This window comes from Bufo gargarizans, chromosome 8 (genome assembly GCF_014858855.1).
Source record: "Bufo gargarizans isolate SCDJY-AF-19 chromosome 8, ASM1485885v1, whole genome shotgun sequence".
Taxonomy (NCBI): Eukaryota; Metazoa; Chordata; class Amphibia; order Anura; family Bufonidae; genus Bufo; species Bufo gargarizans.
This window is the reverse complement of record NC_058087.1, coordinates 135980063-136006048: the sequence shown is the minus strand read 5'-3', so window position 1 is coordinate 136006048 and position 25986 is coordinate 135980063. Positions and strand designations below refer to the sequence as shown.

Below are 25986 nucleotides of genomic sequence, written 5' to 3'. Positions count from 1 at the left end.
GCAAGAAATACATTTCTCTTCTCTGCTTTATTCTTTGGGTTGACTGAATTATGAATATGATGTGAACCATTTTATAGATTTCACACTATGATCAAATAAACGGAAGAAGAAATAAAATATTTTGTAAAATACAGATATTTGAATATATGGTTGGGTAGATTTAAAAGGGTTGTTTGTTTTCTGGCTATTTTTAACCGATGTGTAGGTAAGATGACTATATGGCACTTACTAATACAGCCTTTGTTGATTTTCTGTGCCATTTGTGATATTTCATGTCCCCCTGGTTGGGCAGATCTGCTGCGTAGAGGTCCTGTCCATAAGATGGCCGTTGATGAAGTGTCATGTGACCAGACGCATTACTCATCCTTCTCCATTCAAATACACTGAACCTGCACTAGATGGCAGATTCAGTGGATTTAAATGGAGGAGGCTGAGACCTCTAGTCACATGCCTCTGCAATCAGCGGCCATCTTACGGACAGGACCTCCAAGAGGACAGCACCTAAGACTTGTTCAATTAGGGGCATGGCTTATGAAATATAGAAACCTCAACAGAGGCTATGTTAATAAGTACCATATAGTCATCTTATATACACATCGGTTAAAAATAACCAGAAAGAGGACAACCCCTTTAAGGATAGAATTCAAATGCAGACTATACAAATTGGGAACCTCATAGAGAAATCAAAGATATCCGTCAATATGGCCTTGTACTGTCTGATGGTGATGTGAATCTCCAGGCCCCTTTCTTTCCGTGATAATACTCATAGTCACTTCTATGATGGTTATTCTAGCAGGGACAATTGAGACAAGAAGAGGTTAAGCATCATCTCTGTTAAGCATCATCCATTGTATTATTGCTTAAATCTGAAAAAAAGAAGCTTCCCCAATACTAAGTATTCCCAGAATGCTATAATGTAAGATTTCGGCTATCATTAACCGGTATGTACTGGTCAGAAGCATACTAGAGAGGAAGCTGGACAGAACAAGTGTTGCTTCTCTACAGTCTGCCCAGTTCATAATAGGCACTGGAAGTACTGCTGTGGCTATCACTGGTTTCTCAGCCATATGGTGGCATATATACATAATATCAGCATATAGATGAGTGCAGAACAGGAGACAAGAGCACTGTGTGGCTGTGATTTACATGGCATTTATCATGTAGGCAAAGTAAATACAAGGCACTTACTAATGTATTGTGATTGTCCATATTGCTTCCTTTCCTGGGTGGAGTCATTTTTCCATCACATTATACACTGCCCGTTTCCAGGGGTTCCGACCACCTTGCAGTCCAGCGGAGGTGGTCGTGCTTTCACACTACAGGAAAAGCGCTGTGGGAGAGGCTGGTGCTTTTTCCTATAGTGTGCTAGCATGACCACAACTGCTAGACTGCAAGTGGAAATGAGCAGTGTATAATGCCATGGAAAAATGAATCAAGCCAGGAAAGGAGACAATATGGACAATCACAATCCATTAGTAAGCGCCTTGTATTGTAAAAATGAATATTGGCCAAGCAAATAGTTTATTAAGATAAAAATATGACGGATTACTCCATCCTGATTCCTGCCTCTTGCAGTAAAAAGAATTGGAAATTGTCAGTGGGTGTGATTTAGTTTTTTTTGTATAAATTCACTTTTATAGATTTTGTTACATAAAGCCATTGTATATATATCATAATACAACAAGATGCTAATAAAATACCGAACAAAGATTACATGAACCAAATATTATTGCGCGGGAATGTGTGTATAACACAATTTCGTATGCATGGAAACCTGCGCAATCAAAGAAAACGTCTAGGTTAACAAGGCGCAACCAGGCCTTTCTTCAATCTGACTGAATGCAGATCTGCCCTGCAAATAAGAAGCGGACAGAAAGAGCGTGATTCCTTCCCTCGTCACTTCATTATTAACAAACTAAATGGAAAAAAAAAAAAACACAAATAGACAGAAACACTTAGGGAAGACACACGGAGGTGGGGGACAGAGGAAACCATATCTTCTCATGGTAGCTCTCTCCAAGACCTCCAAGGGGACCATATTTTCAAGATGTTTGCATGTCTCCTTTCTGTCCTGCCAATGAGATCTTCTTCAAAGGTGCATATTTGGTCAACCTTCCCACACCATTCATCGGGTTTGACTGCAGCCAATGTAGAGGAATTAACGCCTTCGCTGCTGCTAGGAGATGTGTGATGAGGTTTCTCTTAGAGGGACGATATGTAGGACTTGGGGTGGCCAAGAAAATCATGGCAGGCGTGATATGGAAGGATGTGTTGTAAATATCTACAGATTCAATCTGCTTCCAAAACATTTGAATGGCGTCGCACTTTCACCAAATGTACAAATAGGATCCTCTGGATGTCTGACATCTCCAGCATCTATCTGAGTCAGAGACATTATGTAGGTAAAGAAATTCAGGGGTTTTCACCACTTACATAGTGGTTTATAATGGCTTTCCTGAAGGCGCACACAACGTGAGGAGCCCTGGGAATGCCTCAACACGCACTTGGTCTCTGCGTCAGAAAGAGTGATTCTCAGATCCCTTTCCCAGGATGAGAGACAAGCTGGTTTAGATAGTGTACCTTGCATAATAAAGTTTTGGTATATGTGGGAGATTTTTCGACAGTTGGGAAGTTTTGACATCATCAGCTGCTCAAAAGCAGTGTGACTCCTCCTCAAAGCTGTCATATCTAAAAACCTGGCGCAAATGCATTTAAAATAGGCATAATAAAAGGAGCATGACATTTCAGATACTTCTATTGGAAGAAAGGGTCTAAAGGTATCCTCTTGTGGGGATGGTTTTGTCTGGGAAAGCATCTTCTACTTTCCAGTTTTTCAAAAAGGGCCATAAACTTTCCTTTGCTGCTTCCGGAGCGTCAGCCAGAACAGGCAAGAGAGCCATCGGTGTAAGAGGAGATGGACGCGGGGCTAGGGTATGTGCAAAATGTTGCCATACTTCCATTGGGCCTCACAATAATTGTGCTTCTCTCTAAATTAGCATTTGTGTTAGGGAACCACAAGTGTTCTAGATTAGTGTGTGAACTCCAAGAGGAAAAGACTGTGAAGGGATCCTCCTCCCCTACATCAATTGTAGCCATCTACTCAGCTGTATCGCATTGTAATAAGTGTGTACGTCAGGTACTGTAGACCCAGGCCGTCCGCCTCCCTTCTCTTGATCATCATAGTATGAGCTAGTCGTGCCCTCTTTTTTTTCCAAACAAATAGGGAAAAAAGACTTCTAATAGATGTAAAGAAAGCGGGTGGCAGGCGGATGGGTACCATTTGTAGTATGTAGAGTATTTTTGGCATTATCTATGCTTTCAGTAGATTTCTCCTACCAAGCCAGGAGATCCACAGTGCCTCATAGGATTTCAACATCTTTGTAATTTCCACTAGCAGGGTGGAGTAGTTTAGCTGGTAGAGATCTGAAAGGTCTTTAGAGAGACGCACTCCAAGATAGGTAAAGGATGTAGAAGCCCACGAGAAGTTGGTACACAACTTTAAGCTGGGCACCAGTGCCTGGGGGACTGATATGTTCAGCACCTCCAACTTGGTATAATCGACCCTGTGATCAGACATAATGCCAAATTCTTGCATCAGTTGTACAAGCTTTGGTAGGCTGACTAGTGGGTTTGTCGTTAGGAATAGCAGGTCGTCTGCAAAGGCCAAAAATTTCTGCTGTCTCCCCCCCTCTCCCCCCCACCGGAAAATCTCTAATGGTCTCCTGTTCCCTGACCGCTTGCAATAAAGTTTCCATTGCAAAGACAAAAAGGGTAGGGGATAACTGACACCCTTGACGGGTTCCGTTAGTGATTTCAAAAACAGGTGAGAGCGTGCCATTTATGTTCAAACGTGCATGGGGTGCCTGATACAGTGTGAAAATGGCGTGAGTCAACAGTTGTGGGAATGCAAATTTAGGGGGTTTGCGAACAGATGTGGCAGAGCTTATTCAAAGCTGAATACATAACCAATTCAAAGCTGAATACACAACTGTTTACAAAGCTGAATACATACTGGATTTCAAGAGCTTCATCTCAAATAAAGTAAGAGTAGCATGAAAATAACAGGACATCAATGGCATAACAGAAGGACTCTAGCTCCTTGCAGTGGATCTGATACAGAGCTCCAGAGCATAAGTTGGTGGGTCACTAACCCCAAACCTTCACTGTGACCTGCGACCTCCACCCGCCTTGTTTAGGACCTTGTGCTAGTAAAAAAAAAAAAAAAAAACAAGAACAGGAAGTCAAGTAGCCGATGTCGCCTTCCTGGGGCTCTTCTCTTTAGGCGCTTGGTTTCTGAGCGCCGTCTGCCAGGGCTCTAACCTGGGCAATTGAGGAAGTTCCTGCTCATCCAACATAGGCATCCAGGATTGGATTTGCAGAGGTGGTATCGCCATCGTTGCTTATAATTTGTCCAAGTCATACGGTGTGTGTATCGTGAGTCTTCTGCCGTTCAGACACACCGCTAGCCCAAACGGGAATAACCATGAGTATGGTATGTTCTGTGACCGCAGCACCTCTAATAATGGGCGTAGGATCCTTCGCTTGGCAAGGTGGCTGCGGCTAGATCCTGATAAAAATGGATGGTAGTGTCAGCATATATGGTGGGCTGTTTTTCTCTAGCAGCCATGAGAATCTGATGAGTATCCACATATTATATCTCGTGGGGGTTCCCCCTGTTTCGGTTTGGGGCGTAATGCACTATGGATGCGTTCCACCACTATTTCCGCTGCCCTCTCTGGGCCTAGGAGAATATTTAAGTCTAATATTTTTCCTTCTGCTCCGATTCTCTTGATCTTCAATGAGCAGCAGAGCTTTGTTACTATATTCAGTGTGTTGGGAAGATTGTGTCGCTACCGCTTCTGAGAAGGCTACCATACTGGATTGTGCCTTTTCCAGTCCCTCAACCCTGTGGCCTATATGTTTTAGGTCCGCTTTTATATTAGCTAATTCCTCCATCACCGGCCTTATAGCCCGAAGGATTGTTTTTCCCAGAAAGGCTTTAGTTATAGGGGCCGAAGTGGACCGCAGTCACTTTCCACCACGCTATGTCTGAGTCTGCAGCCAGCTCTTTCACGCTTGCGTCTACCGGCACCATCTTGGGCACTTCCCCGGTGTGTTTCGCTCCCCGGCCTCTCCGAAGTTATGGAGAGGCCGGCGCGAGGTATAGGGCTTATTAAGACCGGCATCTAAAACCCCGGTCTTAATAAATTTGCCCATAGTCTATCCTTATGCAGAATGGACATACAGATGAGGAAAGCACATGGATGATCTGTGTGCTTTCCGCATCCATATGTCCATCCCACAAAAAGAACTTGTTTTATACTTGTCTACTTGTCCGTAAAATGTGCCCCACGGACCCATTGAAGTCAATAGGTCCGCAAATAATGCGGATACAACATGGATACGGTCGTGTGCATGAGGTCTTGTACTGTAGGAAAGGACTCATTAGTGTGCATTTTTATAGTTGTCTTGTCGCTTCTGCAGATATGGGCTTGAATCTCCCCAGGACATCAGTACGGAGACTCCAATGCTTTCCCATACTCCTAAAACGTAATTGGGTTAACTAATTCAGTGTGAAATTGGTTATATTGTCAGTGCCTGAGAGGGAAATTATAATGTGAAGAACTGAGTCTGTGTAATGGGTGGGAAATATATGTTGGCATTGTATTAAGAACTGATTGACTTTCTCTGAAATGGACAGAACAATGGGGAATATTTACTCTTCAAAATGCAGCAGAATTGTGGCGTAAAATGTGCCAAAAAACTGGCGTACATGCTTTGTACTACATTTATTTACGGGGTTGTGCAGTGGAGTAGTATTGATGACCTATCCTCAAAGCATTAACAAAATGGTTTTACTGCAGCCCTATGGTCCATGAACACAATGGTCAGGAGGGGACACTATTGACTTCCAGGCATGCTGTGTGACTTGTACAGAGGCCATTGTACAAGGAAATAATAGAAAAGGTTTGACAATCACCTATTGTGAATGGTGGATCCAGTCTAAGGGCTCATTCAGACGGCCGTATGCTGTCCGCAAAAATACTGAATGCTATCAGTTTTTTTGCGGATCCGCAAAAAAACTGATCCGCAAAAAAACGGATAGCATTCAGTATTTTTGCTGACCCATAGACTTCAATAGGGCCATGTCCTGATTTTCACGGACAAGTATAGGACATGTTTCATTTATTTTGCGGAACCTTGGAATAGAAAAGGGCCCCATAGAAGTGAATAGGTCAGCATCTAATCCGCAAAAAAACGGATCCGCATTTTTGCGGATAGCATACGGCCGTCTGAATGAGCCCTTATCTATACACAGAGGTGATATCATTACAGGCAGGATTAGAATGACAGATAAGCAGATAACTGCAGTAAAGTGATCTGTACAGGCCAAGAAGTGGTGCCTATTATTAGGTTTTTATGGTTTTTGTATAACTATAGATATTGGCATGGAAAATGAAAAATAACATCATAGAAAATTCTTTACTAATATAAAAACGTGATTTCAACAGTAGGTCATTTTCTGATGACACATTTCTTTTAAGTGTTCTAGGCACTTTTTGCAGCTTAAGACCTCATGCACATGACCATATCTTGTATCTGTGTCCGATCCCCCATTTTTTGCGGATTGTACATGGACCCATTCATTTCTATGGATAATGTTTGCAAATTATAGAACATGTCCTGTCCTTGTCCGTATTGCTGAAAGAATAGTAATTTCTAGTAATGAGAGGGGGGGGGAATGTGGATTGCACATGGAAGGTGTCCGTATTTTACAAATCTGTGGTTTGCAGACCGTAGTACGGACACAGTCGTGTGCATGAGGCCTAACAGACATGGGTGTGATCTCCTGAGAAGGTGCGGTAAAGCCCTATCATCCACCCAAAAAATGCACCAACATATTTGAAATAAAACTAAGCCATGGATGGTGTAAAGTTGTACCTGACTTACCATCCAGCATCAGCCTCTATGATAAATCTGGCGCAGTTTACAGTGCCTTAATTTTAGACTATTAGTAAATATGCCCCAATGTGCTATTTTGAATAAATCTCTGCAGAATATTTGCTTGCTATACTAAGAACTGATTATTAATAAATCCCTAGGAATACGGCCAGGGGATTAGACAGATTTCCCTTTATTTTTTATCCTTTGCTACAGTTCTTGCGTGATCTGCATTGAGCAGTGTTTCAGATGAAATATTACCAGTGATATTTCATGGAATCCCAGCATGAACAGAAACCTCTTCAGAGTCAGTAGGGCTGAAATCTCACTGCCAGCATTCTGGGGAATTGTATTACTTGTGTGGTTGAGAAAAGCTGAGTATATAATTCAAAGCAAAACCTTGGTATTTGGCCAGAAAAAAGATTTGCAGCAGTTACTTTGCCCTTTGCGGTTTTTTTTTGCCTGGTCGGTCAGTACCTGGTTTTGTGAACCTTTGGGGTCTAGTTCGTAATATGTTGTAGTTTCAAGGGTAGAACAGGAAATGAGGATGTACAGTAGAAAGATGTCTATTGGTCGTCAAGTAGGCACAGCGAGGCAACTCACATCTTGCTTTTGCTGTACATCAAACATACACGATTGTAAACAACAAAAACGTATTGAAATGTATTGCTTGATGTACCCATAGACTATATTGGGCAAAAGTAGTTCAAAAGTGTAATGCATACCATGTGCAAAGCATAGAATACCACGCACAAAGCATAGTATAGCACATGAAAATCATATGTATAGAGACATATACCATATTTTTGCTCTATAAGACACACCTAGGGTTTAGAGGAGGAAATGAGAAAAAAATATTTCCGTCAGACCTCAGATTAGACCCCCAATGTTAATCAGACCTCAGATTAGACCCCCAATGTTAATCAGACCTCAGATTAGACCCCAATGTTAATCAGACCTCAGATTAGACCCCCAATGTTAATCAGACCTCAGATTAGACCCCCAATGTTATTCAGACCTCAGATTAGACCCCCAATGTTAATCAGACCTCAGAGTAGACCCCCAATGTTAATCAGACCTCAGAGTAGACCCCAATGTTAGTCAGACCTTAGCTCAGACAACAAATGTTAATCAGACCTCAGCTCAGACCCCCAGTGTTAATTAGACCTCAGCTCAGACCCCCAGTCAGATCTTCAGTGTTAATCAGACCTCAGCTCAGACTCCCAATGTTAATTAGACCTCAGCTCAGACCCCCAGTCAGATCTCCAGTGTTAATCAGACCTCAGCTCAGACTCCCAATGTTAATTAGACACCAGCTCAGACCCCTAATCGGACTTCAGATCAGACCCCCAATGTTAATTAGACACCTAATCAGACTTCAGATCAGACCCCCAATGTTAATTGGACCCCAGCTTAGACCCCTAATCAGACCTCAGCTCAGACTCCCAATGTTAATTAGACGACAGCTCAGACCCCCAATCAGACCTCAGCTCAGACCCCCAATGTTAATTAGACGCCAGCTCAGACCCCTAATCAGACCTCAGCTCAGACCCCCAATGTTAATTATACGCCAGCTCAGACCCCTAATCAGACCTCAGCTCAGACCCCCAATGTTAATTAGACGCCTGCTCAGACCCCTAATCAGACCTCAGCTCAGACCCCCAATGTTAATTAGACGCCTGCTCAGACCCCTAATCAGACCTCAGCTCAGACCCCCAATGTTAATTAGACGCCTGCTCAGACCCCCAATCAGACCTCAGCTCAGACCCCCAATGTTAATTAGACGCCTGCTCAGACCCCTAATCAGACCTCAGCTCAGACTCCCAATGTAAATTGGACCCCAGCTCAGACCCCCAATCAGATCTCAGATCAAACCCCCAATGTTAATTAGGCCACAGCTCAGACCCCCCAAAAAATACCTCGGATTAAACCCCCAGTGTTAATCAGACCTCTGATCAGACCAAAAAAATTTGAATCTATTCACTGCTCCTAGGATCCAGTGCTCCTCCGGCCACGCGGAATTGGGACCTGACATCGCACAGCGTGAGGTCACAGAGTGCACTTACGTTCTCACGCTGTGCGCAGGTCACAGCACAGCATGCAACACCAGGGACCGGTGAGTACTGCCACCACAAGGACCGCTGTATTCAACATTACCCAGTCCTACTGTACTAATGTATTTTTCGCCCTATATGGTGCACTGACATTTTCCCTATGTCTTATAGGGTGAAAAATACGTTTATTAATTTTTATTTTTTTACACCGCAGTCAATGAGATAATAATGCAATGGAAAAATGAATCAAGCCTACATGATAAATGCCATTTGCTGAAGTGAGACAACCCCTTTAAATCACAGTCGCACAGTGCTCTCTTTGTACTGCTCTGCACTCATCTATCTGCTGATGTTATGTATGTATGCCACCATATGACAGTATTATTTAGCCATTATATGACCGTATTTATTTCAACAAGGAAAAGTTTTTTTTATTTTGGCATTACAGCCTGTTATTTGTGGGCCCTAGGAGAGTGTCATGAGATCCCTATATTGTAGATTCATTTGGACACTGTATGGAGGTTTTATTTAGGCATTGTTGGGCAGTAATATTTTATATATGCAGCTTTTGAGATTACAAAAGAGGTAGTCTACCAATGGCGTGGGAAAAGGAGAGAGTGGAGGGACCCTCCTTTGCTCAGGACCCCTGTGCAGAACTATAACCACCTCATTCGGTGTTTCTATAGCACAACATTTACAAGTTCTTCCACATCGACATGTTCTGCTGCTGCAAAAGTTCAAAGGCAGATGTCTCTTTCTGTAGTTAAATATTAAAACAGTAAATTATGCGACGTGGCTTTAACATTTCAGAGAATACAGCTAAAAAGTCTGAAGATGCAGGGTTTGTAATGGAGGCATGCGTTACTTGTCATTCTATGGATCTCGCTCTCCTGTAGAGCCTCTTAGCCGGGGATAATCATAACTTGCTGCTGCATAATTGATTTATTATTAATCTTTAGCCTTTAGTAAAAGCATTAGCATGATATCTCTATGGCTAACTGATCAGATCTTACGCTTGTGAGGACCGATATTTCCATGACTAATTACCGTATGTAGCAGTAGTATGTAATATAAGCTTTTAGCAGCGAGATTGTGACGGTGAACTCGCTAGAAGAGCCTTCGAGGGACCTGGATGTATTTCTGGAGTGTGAGAATATTACAGGTTATAGCTACTAGATTTTTGGAGAGGGGTCCTTGATCCAGAGAGTTATGCTGATTGCCTGATTTGGAGTCACAAAGTATTTTTTCCCCTGAGATGAGGACAATTGGCTTCAACCTAAAAATGTTTTTTTTGCTGTATCTTAGGGCTCTTTCACACTTGCGTTGTACGGATCCGGCGTGTACTCCACTTGCCGGAATTACACGCCGGATCCGGAAAAACGCAAGTGAACTGAAAGCATTTGAAGACGGATCCGTCTTCAAAATGCTTTCAGTGTTACTATGGCACCCAGGACGCTATTAAAGTCCTGGTTGCCATAGTAGGAGCGGGGAGCGGGGGAGCAGAGTACTTACAGTCCGTGCGGCTCCCGGGGCGCTCCAGAATGACGTCAGAGCGCCCCATGCGCATGGATGACGTGTCCATGCGATCACGTGATCCATGCGCTTGGGGCGCCCTGACGTCACTCTGGAGCGCCCCGGGAGCCGCACGGACGGTAAGTATGCTGCTCCCCCGCTCCCCACTACACTTTACCATGGCTGCCAGGCAGTGGCGTAACTAGAGTGTTATGGGCCCCAGTGCAAACTTTGGATCGGGGCCCCCCCCCCCCCCCCATTTATACAAAGAAGCGGCAGAATTTCTTACTAAGGGCTCTTTCCCGTGCGGCTAGTCCGCTGCGTGAATGAGAGCCAAGCCCCATTCCGGACAGCAGAGACAGCTCCGTGCCTCTCTGTGACCTTTTTACTACAAAATCACAATGAGATAAAGTTGTCACCGTGATTTTGTAGCAAAACGATCACAGAGAGGCAAAGAGCATTATCAGTCATGTTACTGCTCCGTGTCTCTGCTGTCCGGAGCGGGGCTTGGCTTTCTTTCACACAGCAGTTTAGCCACACGGGATCCGCTCGTGTTAAAGAGCCCTAAGCCCAATGCATGGCTACACTCACCCAGTCCTAATAAAATCTGGTCCTACCTCATCCAGGGTGTCTCTGGCGTCGGCGTGATGTCCGCTGGATCCAGAACAAGGTTCCTGTGGTGATAGAGAAAAAAAGAATAATCACATAAGGAAGGGATGGTGACTGCCCCTATGAAACTACCAGCAGGGGGCGCTGTGCTGGCCTGGTAGACTGAGCTATGCCAATGTATAGCAGGGTAATTTAGGACATTTCCCCTAAGTGCAACCACACAGTACTAATGTCTACATTGTGGCCCCTCACAGTACTAATGCCCACCTTGTGGCCTTTCACAGTAATTAAGCCCACCTTGTGGTCCCTTCACAAAAGTTATGTCCTTCTTGTGGCCCCTCACAGCAGTTATGCCTACCTTTGTTCCTGTCACAGTAGTTATGCCCAGATATGTGTCCCTCACAGTAGTTATGCCAAATATGTGCCCCCTCACAGTAGTTATGCCAAATATGTGCCCCCTCATGGTATTTATGCCAGATATGTGCCCCCTCAAAGTAGTTATGCCCAGATAAGTTCCCCCTCACAGTGGATATGCCCAGATATGTGCCCGCTCACAGGGGTTTGCCCAGATATGTGCCCGCTCACAGTGGTTATGCCCAGATATGTGCCCCTCACAGTGGATATGGCCAGATATGTTACCCCTCACAGTAGTTATGCCAGATTATGTGCCCCTCACAGTAGTTATGACCAGATATGTGCCCCCCTACAGTGGTTATGCCAGATTATGTGCCCCTCACATTAAATATGCCCACATATGTGCCCCTCACAGTGGTTATGCTAGATTATGTGCCCCCCTCACAGTAGTTGATATATGTGCCCCCTCATAGTTATGCCTTTATATGTGCCCCCCTCACAGTAGTTATGACATATTAGGTGCCCCCTCAGTAGAGATGCCCACTTTTGTGCCCCCTCACTCTAGTTGTGCCCATCAACCCCCTTCCCCTTTGCCCCCAGTCTGCAGTGTTAGGAAAAGAAAATAAAAAAACACATACTTACCCTCTTCCCTGGTGTTGCGCTGCCACACTCACATGGCACTGCTGGCTGTGCTGAAGGCAGTTTCCCGGGCCTTCAGAGCTCCTCCCACAGCCAGCAGCGCCTGCTTCACTGATGATCTGGATACAGCCTGGCAGTGACAAGAAATGCCGGGCGGACTGTATGTGAGTGAGTGAGTGCGCGCGTCCCCCCTCTTCCTCCTCCCCCCCTCTGCGCAAACCTCCCCCACCTTGCTTCATATTAAACATGCATAGGCGTGCGCAGCCTATTGCATTAGGGTGTGCACCATAAAGTACAAACACACACGCCCGTGTATATATATATATATATATATATATATATATATATATATATATTATATACATACACACACACAGGCCAGGCCTCAGCCTAGCGTTGCTGTGACTCGCCTCTGCGCAGTGGCGACTCTAGGAACAATATATAGGGGGCACAGTCAAAACTGGGGGGGGGGGCACTAATAATTTTCACCACTTAATCATACCACTGAAAAAAACAAAATAAGTATATATAAATAAGATTACAAAATACGAGTATTGCTGTACGCAGAGATACCTTTTTATTGTACCAACCTAATACTTAAAAGACAAGCTTTCAAGAGTTTTCCTTTCTTCCTCGGTATTGCTTCAGACCTGAGAAAGAGAGAAACACTCTCCAAAACTTTTCTTTATAGTTTAAAGCAGTTTCAGCACTATAATAAAATAATTTACTTACAAAAAAAGCTATTCAGTCGTCTGCTGCGCCGTCCTCTGCTTCCTTCCGCGGATCTTCCCCTCCTTTCAGTCTCTCCTCAGTGCGCAGGTGCACTGTTATGGGGGATCTGTGGATGGCACACTGTTATGGGGGGGATCTGTGGATGGCACTGTTATGGGGGGATCTGTGGATGACGCACTGTTATGGGGGGATCTGTGGATGACGCACTGTTATGGGGGATCTGTGGATGACGCACTGTTATGGGGGATCTGTGGATGACGCACTGTTATGGGGGATCTGTGGATGACGCACTGTTATGGGGGGGATCTGTGGATGACGCACTGTTATGGGGGGGATCTGTGGATGACGCACTGTTATGGGGGGGATCTGTGGATGACGCACTGTTATGGGGGGATCTGTGGATGACGCACTGTTATGGGGGATCTGTGGATGACGCACTGTTATGGGAGGATCTGTGGATGACGCACTGTTATGGGAGGATCTGTGGATGACGCACTGTTATGGGAGGATCTGTGGATGACGCACTGTTATGGGAGGATCTGTGGATGACGCACTGTTATGGGAGGATCTGTGGATGACGCACTGTTATGGGAGGATCTGTGGATGACGCACTGTTATGGGAGGATCTGTGGATGGCACACTGTTATGGGGGATCTGTGGATGGCACACTGTTATGGGGGATCTGTGGATGGCACACTGTTATGGGGGATCTGTGGATGGCACACTGTTATGGAGGACCTGTTGATGATATATGACTGAGAAGGGCTATCAGGGGACATTATACAGGTGGTAATATAACTGAGGGGTATCAGGGTAAATAATACAGGGGGTAATATAACTAAGGGTTATCAGGGTACATTATACAGGGGTAATATAACTGAGGAGGGCTATCAAGGAGATTATACACAGGTATAATGTCCCCTGATAGCCCTCCTCAGTTATATTACCCGTGTATAATAATATCCCCTGATACCCCTTAGTTATATTACCCCCTGTATTATTTACCCTGATACCCCTCAGTTATATTACCCCCTGTATAATGTCCCCTGATAGCCCTTAGTTATATTCCCCCTGTATAATAATGTATAATTTAACCTGATACCCCTCAGTTATATTATATAACTGAGGGGTATCATGGTACGTTATACTGGGGTAATATAACTGAGGGGTAGCTATCAGGGTACATTATACAGTGGTAATATAACTGAGGAGGGCTATCAAGACATAATACAGGGGTGAGGGGTAAGATAAGTTATATTACCCCTGTATAATGCCTGATAGTAGCCTAGCCCTCCTCAGTTATATTACCCCTCATGTTACCCTGATAACCCTAGTTATATTGCCCCCTGTATAATTTACCCTGATACCACTCAGATATATTATATAACTGAGGGGTATCAGGGTAATACAGGGGACAATAGAGAAGGCATAGCACTGTGGGACAGGGGGGTACAATGGAACATACTTATTTTTTATATGCCCTCACCTCACCAGCTAGCAGGCGCGCGAGGCTCAGGCACACAGATGCAGCGTGACGTGACGTCAACTCCTCCTGCGCCGCACAGCATGACCCGTACTGCTCCCTCTCTGCGTCAGCTGGGTCCAGGACTCCGCCCCCCTATGTGAATACTAGCCGCCGCCCGCCGGCAGCTCACAGCCAGGTATTGTAGATTAATTTATGTGCGGTGGGCGGCGGCAGCCAGCATAACAGACAGGGGACTAGGGCAGTGAGCACGGAGGTGACGAACCTATTAGGGTGTGCCCAGGCACACCCGGCACACGCCTATGTAAACATGTAATGGAGCGCCCTGATGGGGGCCCGGCATTGTCACTGTACTTCATGCTGGGCCCCGTCACAGCGCTTCATTACATGTTAGTACAGCGGGCCCCTCCCCCCGCCGGGCCCGGTCGCAGTCGCACTCCCTGCGACCGCGATCGTTACGCCCCTGCTGCCAGGACTTTAGCATCCCGGCAGCCATGGTAACCATTGAGAAAAAGCTAAACGTTGTATCCGGCAATGCGCCGAAACGACGTTTAGCTTAAGGCCGGATCCGGATCAATGCCTTTCAATGGGCATTAATTCCGGATCCGGCCTTGCGGCAAGTCTTCAGGATTTTTGGCCGGAGCAAAAAGCGCAGCATGCTGCAGTATTTTCTCCGGCCAAAAAACGTTCCGTTCCGGAACTGAAGACATCCTGATGCATCCTGAACGGATTTCACTCCATTCAGAATGCATTAGGATAAAACTGATCAGGATTCTTCCGGCATAGAGCCCCGACGACGGAACTCTATGCCGGAAGAAAAGAACGCAGGTGTGAAAGAGCCCTAGTAATACGTCTGATCAACTGGACTTGTTGTTTTTGTAGACGTTCTCCAGCATTGTACTCTGGTAGCTCCTGCTTCAGTCATGGAGGTAAGGTGTTGATTGCATTTGCATGACTGGAGCTATCCAGTGGTTAAACTGCCTCAGGAGAGGTGTTAGAGCTGCATTGTAAGTGGCAGACAACAAATGTCGCACCCCCTGCCTCTGTTCAAGATTGGTTTCTCCCACTTAAAGGTTAAGATTGTGCAGGGGTTTTATACTGATGACCCATCCTCAGAATAGGTCATCAATATCAGATCGGCGGGGTTCGACACCCAGCACCAGCTGTTTAAAGAGTAGGCAGTGCTCCATGTGAGTGCTGCTTCCTCTTCATTACACTACCCATCGCCTTCCTTGCAGCGGCGGCATAATTACAAGTACTCACTCCATTCATTCCGAGATGACATTACGCGTCATCTCGGAAGCGAGGGTAATTACAAGTACTCGCTCCATTCAAGTGAAAGGAGTGAGTACTTGTATTGACCCTTGCTTCTGAGATGACACGCATTGTAACGAAGAGGAAGTAGCACTCGCATGGATTTCTGCTCCCTCCAAACAGCTGAGGGTGCCGGTTGCCGATGTACAATTCTTTGCACTCCTCACTGCACTGGACTGCATACAGAATATTGCTCTTTTTGTGTTTTGACTTAGGGTCTTTTGGTTTCCATTGATATCCATCACACATATCCCCCCATCATAATAAGTAAAAGCCCCATTACAGGAGCACACTGACAGACAATTTTCGGTTATGAACTGGCGAATTTACATTCAGCAATCATCTCCTCCCACACACATTCATTGAATAGGGGCAGCAGATCCCTGTTTACACAGGACGATCTGCTGCCTGGAAACAATTATTTTGGGTGCCGCATCAGCAATGTTTTCACCTGATGATCGAGTGTTTGCTTATTCAGCAGGTGATCAGCGGCACCTTCACTTGGCCCAATAGTAGGGAGCGAGCATTCATTAAAAGGCCACGTAAAAAGGCTTACACCTTAAAGGGCGTCTGTCAGCAGATTTGTACCTATGAAACTGGCTGACCTGTTGCATGTGTGCTGAAGGCATCTGTGTTGATCCCATGTTCATATGTGCCCACATTGATTAGAAAATTGTTTTAATATATGCAAATGAGCCTCTAGGAGCAATGGAGGTGTTGCGGTTACACCTAAAGGCTCAGCTCTCTCTGCAACTGCTGCGCCCTCAGCAGGACCAGGCAAAGAAAACGTCATCACATCTAGCTGTGTCAATCAGTTGCCAAGCGCGCATGCAACAGGTCAGCCCGTTTCATAAGAACAAATCTGCTGACTGATGCCCTTTAATACTCCATTGCTTGCTCACATTAGATCCAAAATTTACAGATTTGAGCTTATACACTTATTAATTTTATCATAAAATCTTGTGCAATGCTAAGTAATTGCAAGAGCATGGTTAGCCTGCCGACTACCCAGCGGAGTGACGTAGACACCTGCTGTCATCGGCTCGCTGCCGTATAAAACATCTTACCATTGTCCAGTCTTTACCCCATAGCCTCAGTCTACCGCTCATAGAGTTTACCCTACACAGACCCACATAATGCACGACGTCCGCACAGGGGTTAGGCTGATTCTCTCTTGCAATACGTCCATTCTCAGTCTGATGCCCCGCCACTTTCCCTGCCTTACACATGGTTGCGACATCGTCACAAAGAATCAGGTGACATTTTCATAAGTGCATTATACTGGTATCAAAGCAACACGTCATAAACATAGTAAAACTGTGAACTGAAGTGACTCTCTATGTATTTTCTGTGTAGGCGCACCAATTTTGAGAAACTGCTCAATGGCTACAATTCTGAAATTGAGGCGTTTAAGAAAAAGGAGACAATGACCATGGACGAGATGAAGAATAATGTTGAAAAATTAAATGAGCTGGACGGGAACCTGAATGCAGCCCTTGCAGAGTTTGAGGTTGGTCATCTCAGCTTTAAAGCTACGTCCGTCATATAGTAGATTAACAATAAGGCAACTTTTTTGTTTTTTGTGAACAAGAAACACACTTTCCGTTTTTGTTTTGTTACCTTCCCTTTCACTAACAAGAGACCGGTAGACTTCTAACTGTCTTCTTGGGCTGAGTATTGCATCGGAGGGTCATGTTGTATGGCCGTACCTATTCAAGTTAATGGTGTTTGATACCAGACACCGACGGCTGACCACAGTGCTGCCATATTCTGTGTATGGCAGAGCTAGACACATGCATATGGATAAAAGTCAATAGAGCTGCCATGCCACAACATGACATTTTCCATCAAAGTGTGAGAATGCATCCAGATTCTTTACAGTAACAGCTGACTGATCTTTCCCCGCTTGCTTGTAAGATAAGATACAGGTACTGAAAGGCTAAGTACACCTTCGGGGGCAATTTTTAAATGATTGCATTTTACTCATCTTGGGCAAAAAAAAGTTGGTCTTTATTAAAAATTTTCATCTTACGTTCAATTTTACATCATGTTGCTGTTCTGATGGCTGAATGTATAGCCCTTATCCGTGAACTCCTGACAGCTCATAAGCACCTGTCTCGTCTCCTGTAGTAGTACCTGCTTGCATTCCCCATGTAATAACTATTCTAGAGCATCTATTCTTACGACTTTGTGTTGTGTCATTGGCAGCAGTCTGCAGTAAAGGTACTGCTGGGTGTTACCAGTAGTGGGTGTGTCTGACTGTCCAATCAGTTCCGATGGTGTCTGACTGTGCAGGGACACAACCCCAACTGGTAACACCCATCTGTACCTTTACTGCAAGCTGCTGGAAATGTTTTTGTACACTTCTAGCAGGAATAATACAGGAATGGCACAGCATAGAGTCATAAATAGATGCTCCAGAACTATTACATGTAAATGTCAGGAGGGGGGACAGGTCCTCTTTAAGCCATATTCTTCAGAACAGCAACATCAAGGGACTCATGAAGTGCAGTAGTCTGAAACTTAACCCTGTAGGACAAAAACTGCTGAAAAGACCAATTGAAAAAAAAAAGATTTTTTTAGGCCAAAATGAGTTGGTCAGACCTACTTTGTGGTTTTACACTATTTTTTTTTGCCAATATAGCCTGTCATGTGGATAGTCAAATTATATGTACCAACAATATGACTTACAATTGATTAGCCGTATTCTGGCCAGTCCTATTCTTAAAGAGCACCTGTCACCAGGATCATACTGCCTAGTACGGTTGATCTTGCTGATTAAAAAGATCCTCATCTTGTGAAAATCGGTTGTAGCATTCTCTAGAAATAAGACATTTTCTTTATGCAAATGACGGCTTCAGTGCATCAAGGGGTGAGGCCTAGCCCCTCAGTTCCCCAGTGCCGGTCACGTCCCTCAATGCGCTAAAGCTTTTATTTACATAAAGAATAAATAATACAAATTTGGGGGGGAGGGCCACAACAGATTTTGACAAGACGGCATCATTTTTATCAGCAGGAACAACTTCACCCGGCAGTATGCCTGATTTTATAGAGTTGATTCTGCTGACAGCTGCTCTTTAAAATATTCAGCGATCTTAAGGGTCCACTCGGACGTCCGTATGTGTTTTGCGGATCTGCAAAACACAGACACTGGCAATGTGCGTTCCGAAATTTGCGGACCGCACATCACCGGCACTCTGATAGAAAATGCCTTTTCTTGTCCGCAATTGCGGACAAGAATAGGACATGTTCTATTTTTTTTTGCAGAACAGAAGTGCGGATCTGCAAATGCGGACAGCACATTGAAAATGAATGGGTCTGCACCTGTTCTGCAAGATTGCGGAACTGATGCGGATCCATTTTGCGGATGTGTGAATGGATCCTAAGGGCACATGTCAGCAGATTTGTACATATGAAACTGCATACATGACACCATAGTTGATACATAGTTGATCTGTATATACGGTATGTTATTGTGCATTCATAAAACCGGTGATTTGCATGTTGTGCCCTGTGCACTTTGATTGACTTTACGAGAAGTCAGGGCCAGGTATGATGACATTTACACTGCCTGGCCCTGGCAAAGTGCAGAGGGCAGAGCAGTTACAGAGAGAGCAGAGCCTCTAGGTGTAATGACAACGCCCCCGTTGCTCCTAGAGGCTCATTTGCATATATTAAAACCTTCTTTTTCTCAGTAATGCCGACACATATGAACATGAGGCCAACACAGATGCCTTCAGCTGCACATGTAACAGGTCAGCCAGTATCATAGGTACAAATCTGCTGACAGGTGCCCTTTAAGAGATTACATGAGCTCCCATAATGCAGACAAATAGGGCAGTTTGTTTTCCCTCTATGGGACTACTGCACAGATTACACCGGCGTAAAGATTACACCGCCATGAATGCAAATCGCCGCCAGTTTTCTGACTGCACAGAACCGTAAATACGGATAAATTCTAGATGTAAACTTTGGTGTCACGGGTAAGAATGTATATTTTTCTCTATTCTGAGTGTATATAGTTCAGAAGAAATCAAGAAGTTTTATTCGCTGCCTTTTAGTTAAGAATTGTCAAGCCTGCCCCTGTAACGTAGCGATGGTAATTTTTATAGGCTATCAATAAAGAAGAAGAGTTACTTGAATGGGAGAAAAGTCAATTTCCTTTGTTGCAAGAGACAATAATGAACAAGGTGCCGTTCGAGCAGCTCTGGGCAACCGCTTATCATTACCACAATAAATCCGAGGAGTGGATAAATGGTGAGTCCGTTGCTCCTTCAATGCTCCATTGTGGGACCTAGAGAATGATAAATTTATACAGGACTGAAATGGCATTCTTAATAGTTCTCTGCAGATATGATCGATCCGGGACAATGAGATGTCTCCTGGCATCATGAACCATTTGTTTGTTGCTCTTTGGATGACACTTTCACAGCAGTAGGATTGACGCATGCAATAAGCAGAAGGATTAGGTAACTGAACACATTGCACTGGACGCTTTTCAGCACCAGTAACCTTGGAGAGTCTTAAAGGAGTTTTCCAGTTTGCACCAACATCCTTTACAATACTCATTTATGAAGGTCGCTATAATTTTGTAATGTATTTTATTTACCTTTATTGCTCCTATCTCCCGTTCTGGACTGTGGTCCATGCAGCTCTTTGTTACTTTGTGTGATGTTCTGTCCATGGGCGGGGCAGTGATAGGGGAGTGTCTGTGTAAGGAGCTGGGTGGGAGGAGCTATAAACTAGCTGGGCGTTGTTAGGGGCGGTGCTGGGGCTGTGGCAGGGAAAGGAGAAGTGCATCATGGGTTTGGTGGGACACAGCAACAGGAAGTGCTGCCTCAGGATGGAAACAAACCAGAGGGATTGGTTTACATGGTGAAAACGGGTCAAAGCATGAAGAAGGTGTACATGAGATGGGCAACTACATAAGCATATCTGATAAAGACTATAGTAATCCTGGAAAAACCCTTTTAAAGGGCATCTGTCAGCAGATTTGTACCTATGACACTGGCTGACCTGTTACATGTGCGCTTGGCAGCTGAAGGCATCTGTGTTGGTCCCGTGTTCCTATGTGCCCGCATTGCTGAGAAAAATGATGTTTTATTATATGCAAATCAGACTCTAGGAGCAAAGGGGGCGTTGCCGTTACACCTAGAGGCTCTGCTCTCTCTGGAACTGCCGCACCCTCTGCACTGATTTACAGGGCCAGGCAGTGTAAGCGTGTAAACTGCTGTTGTCTGTTCTCTCCCATGGTCATTAGTCCTTTTCTTCTGCTCTTCTAGCTTAAAGGGGTTGTCTCACTTCAGCAAATGGCATACAAGGCGCCTACTAATGTAATGTGATTGTCCATATTGCCTCCTTTGCTGGCTGGATTCATTTTTCCATCGCATTATTCACCGCTCGTTTCCAGGGGTTACGACCACCCTTCAATCCAGCAGCAGTGGTCGTCCTTGCACACTATAGGAAAAACGCTGCCTCTCTGGTGGCCTGAACCGCACATAGGCCGATATGTTTTCCTATAATGTGAAAGCATGACCACTGCTGCTGGATTGTAGGGTGGTCGTAACCCCTGGATATGATCAGTGTATAGTGTGATGGAAAAATGAATGCAGCCAGCAAAGGAGGCAATATGGACAATCACAATACATTAGTAAGTGCCTTGTATTACCTTTCTCTACATGATAAATGCAATTTTCTGAAGTGGCACAACTTCTTTAAATATAAGGTTTAAATGTTACAGAAGTCCATTTAAAACCAGGTAATATCTGTAAAATAGATGCAATTGTTGGACAATTTGTGTATCAATGTGGCTTTTTTGTAAGTGCCGCGGATTTGGAGCCCAGAGGTATTACAATCCATATACCGTAACTATTTACTTCATACTGTAATGAAACATTTGCCTTATAATTACTTTACTGCATGAATTCATTGAATGAAATTGACACATGGATCATTTTTATGGCCGGCGTGTTTTCATTCGGTTTGGCAGCGTCCGTGTTCTCTGTGCTGGCAGAAAAGATTAGTGATGGCACATCGCTTCTCTAAATCTTCTCGGTTTGTATTGAAAGGGAGCAAAAGTGAATAATACATTTATTGATTTGTTAAAGTACCAAATGAAATATGCAATCACTTTTGATGACATAGCGGCAGGACCTGTGTAATTCTGTCCAATATAGCTCTATATTATTCAAAAAGCACTTACCATACTTCATTTTCCTGGAGCACTTACAAAGCTCTGTTTCATAATCAATAGATGCCATTAACGTGTTAACTCTGTAAATGGGTGTCTCACTCCAGAGTTAAAGGGAGCCTGTCAGCAGTTTTGACCATGCTGTACTACTCCCATACACATTATATGGTTGGCCAAGATCACTGGGTTTGGCTGAAATTAAAGGGAGTCTGCCAGCAGTTTTGACCATGCTAAACTGCTGACAGCACTAGTTAGGGCCCGGGGAGAGCAGTGCAAACATAGCGTATGCAGAACTTTAAAGGGGTTATGCCCTGATTGATTTAAAAAATGAAAATCAGACATCATATAGTACATGACAATACTTTTCTAATGAAGCTAGAACCAGCCCCGTAGCTCCCATGGATCCAGAGATCTCCACATTCACTGCTCCAATTGTTCTGCTAGATTATCTTCAGCCTGGCAGCTCAGAGGACATGTCCTTTTGGCTGCAGCTCTCTCCCTGTAAGGGTCCATACACACGTCCGTGTGTGTTTTGCGGATCCGCAAAACACGAACATCGGCTATGTGCGTTTCCGCATTTTGCGGACCGCACATAGCCGGCACTTAATAGAAAATGCCTAATCTTGTCCGCAATTGCTGTGTGATGCCCGCCTCTTTTCCGGCCCCATTAAAAATGAATTGGTCCGCACCCATTCTGCAAAATTGTGGAAAGGATGCGGACGTGTGAATGGACCCTAAAGCATGTTGTTTCTTTGTCTGACTCACTAAGTTGGCCGCACATGCTCAGTTTCATCTTTCAACTGCCTCCTGAGCTGTGATTGGGAGAGATCGCCAGCAGAAAGGACACACCCCACATAGCCCAACTATATGATATCTGATTGTCATGTTTTACATGAATCATGGCATAACCCTTTAAGGGCAACTGCACCGCTTTTTGTTTGCACTAATGTTGATAAATTGCAAGTGAGAAGCAAGTAACGTTAGAAAATATAGCAATCCCTTTAAAAATCTAGATTTAATTTATTTAAAAAAAATACATCTACTTTCCGAAAAAGTGACACATTTTCTGAAAAGGGTTGTGGTAGAAGAAGTGGATAACAAAGAAAAGCCTCAAACGGTTTTCTGCGTAGTAACTTTGTAACCCCGGTTTTCTCCTATAATGCAGGGGCTTTCCAGGACTTAAATGCAGAAGAGATCACGGAGGAAGTGGGGAACATGTGGAGAACTGTCTACAAGCTGGCCAAGACTTTTACAGACATGCCTGGACCTAAGCGAGTCGCCGAGAATGTGAAGTTTAAAATTGAGAAGTTCAAAGTGCACCTTCCCATCATATCCGTCATCTGCAACCCCGGGATGAAGCTGCGCCATTGGGAACAGGTGTTTTATTCATCATTTTATATATGGGATTCGTTTTCTCATTAATAATTAATGGAGCTTTAATTCCGTGATCCAGCACTATACGGGGTGGAAGCATCATGTTAGGCCAGATTCACATCACCATTTGTTTTCCGTTCTTCTAATTTGTCAGAAGAACAGAAATATGTCTGTTCTGTTTTTTTTTTTTTGTGGACCGTATGCGGAATAATTCACTTCAATGGGTCCGCAAGAAAAAACGGAAGTTACTCCGTGTGCATTCCGTTTCCGTATGTCCGTATTTCCGTTCTGCAAAAAAATTGAAAATGTCCTAATATTGTCCGCATTACGGACAAGGATAGTGATGTTCTATGAATGGCCAGCTTTTCCGTTCCGCAAAATACGGAGTGCACACGTGACGCCATCTGTATTTTTTTGCGGATCTGTTTTTTGAGGACCGCAAAATACATATGGTCGTGTGCATGAGCCCTGACCTGTACATGAATCCTTGCTACCATAGTCTGCCCTTAGCGTTAGCAGCCTGAAATGGATAGCAAAATCCCAATAGTTTGCCTCTGATTTTGATGCACTACTGCTTGATAATCTGAAATTCAAAAGTAGAGGTGATTAATTAGAAACAAAGGGGGTCATTTATTAAGACAGGCGTTTTAAACGCCGGTCTTAATATCCCCTATATCTGGCAGTGGATCTGCTGGAGTTATATAGAGGCGCCCGCCATTACATAACTTCGGTGGATCCACCACTGGTTCTAAATGTAAGATAGCTTCCTTTCGGGCTTACATTTAGGGTCCATTCACACGTCCACAATTCTGTTCCGCATTTTGTGGAAGGGAATTGCGGACCCATTCATTTTTTATAGGGCTGCACGATGTGCTGCCCGGATCCGGAATTGCGGATCCGCACTTCTGGGTCCGCAATTCCGTTCCCGAAAAAAAAAAATAGAACATGTCCTATTGTCCGCAATTGCTGACAAGATTAGGCATTTTCTATTAAGTGCCGGCGATGTGCATTCCGCAAAATGCGTAATGCACGTTGCCGGTGTCCGTGTTTTGCAGATCCGTGGATCTGCAAAACACACGCGGATGTGTGAATGGACCCTTAGACAATTCTCTACTTGTAAATCAGGCGTAGAAAATGGTAAATGAGAGAGGCCTGCTGGTCCGTCCCCTTCCCTGCCCACACCACGCCCACTTATTTTAGACCCGGCAGGAGCGGGGAGGGAAAGTCGCAGATTGCGGCGCAAAGGACCTTTTAACAATGCCTAATATAGGCCTATTTCTAGTTAGTAAATGACCCCCAAAATGTGTTTATTATATTGGAATAATTTTAGCTTGCGTTTTAGGTTGCTTTGCAGGTTCTGAAATAATGACAGCATCAGTAGTACACGTACGTATTTTATTATACATATCTTTTTTTTTTTTTTTTTTTGTCCTTTCAGATCAGTGAAATAGTAGGATTTGATATCACTCCAGAGCCTAACACGTCTCTCATTAACATGCTGGAATATGGACTGTCCAAGTACATAGAAAAGTAAGAAATCCCATCACTTTGAAGTGGTGAAGCGCTGAGTAGCTCTTTGTGCTTGTGTATATACAATGTCATAAGTCATTTTTTTCTACCAAAGGTTGAGTGACCTTGAAAATACCTCCCCATAATTGCAGCCTCTAGTAGGCCCCTTTCACACGGGCGAGATTTCCGCGCGGGTACAATGCGTGAGGTGAACGCATTGCACCCGCACTGAATCCGGACCCATTCATTTCTATGGGGCTGTGCACATGAGCGGTGATTTTCACGCATCACTTGTGCATTGCATGAAAATCGCAGCATGCTCTATTTTGTGCGTTTTTCACGCAACACAGCAAATTCCTGTCATGCAGAAGTGAATGGGGCTGCGTGAAAAATTTTCAAGCACGGTTGCTAGGAGACGATCAGGATGGGGACCCGATCATTATTATTTTCCCTTATAACATGGTTATAAGGCAAAATAATAGCATTCTAAATACAGAATGCTTAGTACAATAGCGCTGGAGGGGTTAAAAAATAAATAAATAATAATTTAACTTACCTTAATCCACTTGCTCGCGCAGCCCGGCTTCTCTTCTGTCTTCATCTTTGCTGTGCACAGGAAAAGGACCTGTGGCGACGTCCCTGTGCTCATCACATGGTCCGTCACATGATCCATCACCATGGTGATGGATCATGTGACGAGGGCAGTGACGTCATCAAAGGTCCTATTCCTGTGCACAGCAAAGATGAAGACAGAAGAGAAGCCAGGCTGCGCGAGCAATTGGATTAGGTGAGTTAAATTTACATTTTTTTTTTTTTTACCCCTCCAGCCCTATTTTACTATGTATTCTGTATTCAGAATGCTATTATTTTCCCTTATAACCATGTTATAAAGGAAAATAATAAAATCTACACAACACCGATCCCAAGCCCGAACTACTGTGAAGAAGTCCGTGTTCGGGTTTGGGTACAAAACATGCAGATTTTTCTCACGCACGTGCAAAACGCATTACAATGTTTTGCACTCACGCAGAAAAAACGCGCATTTCTCGCCCAGTTTCCTTGGGGGACACAGAAGACCTTGGGTATAGCTCATCTCCATAGGAGGCGTGACACTAAGTGAAAACTGTTAAGCCCCTCCTCCACAGCTATACCCTCAGCCTGGAGAGAGAGACTGCCAGTTTTTTGCTTAGTGTCCAAGGAGGCAAGACACTCCCTGCTACTGCAGGGCTGTTTTCTCCTTTGTTGTTTTTAAAATTTTTGATTTTTACTTTTTC

At 44.3% G+C, this 25986-nt stretch overlaps 1 protein-coding gene across 1 annotated transcript in view; it reads left to right on the top strand.

The window, feature by feature from the left end:
* Positions 1-25986, top strand: part of DNAH3 (dynein axonemal heavy chain 3) — a 373397-nt gene that overhangs the window by 143646 nt on the left and 203765 nt on the right. Inside the window, exons 23-26 of the mRNA XM_044304498.1 lie at positions 16996-17149; positions 19752-19896; positions 22995-23206; positions 24642-24733. Of these exons, the coding sequence (XP_044160433.1) occupies positions 16996-17149; positions 19752-19896; positions 22995-23206; positions 24642-24733 (603 nt within the window). The remainder of the gene's footprint in view (positions 1-16995; positions 17150-19751; positions 19897-22994; positions 23207-24641; positions 24734-25986) is intronic.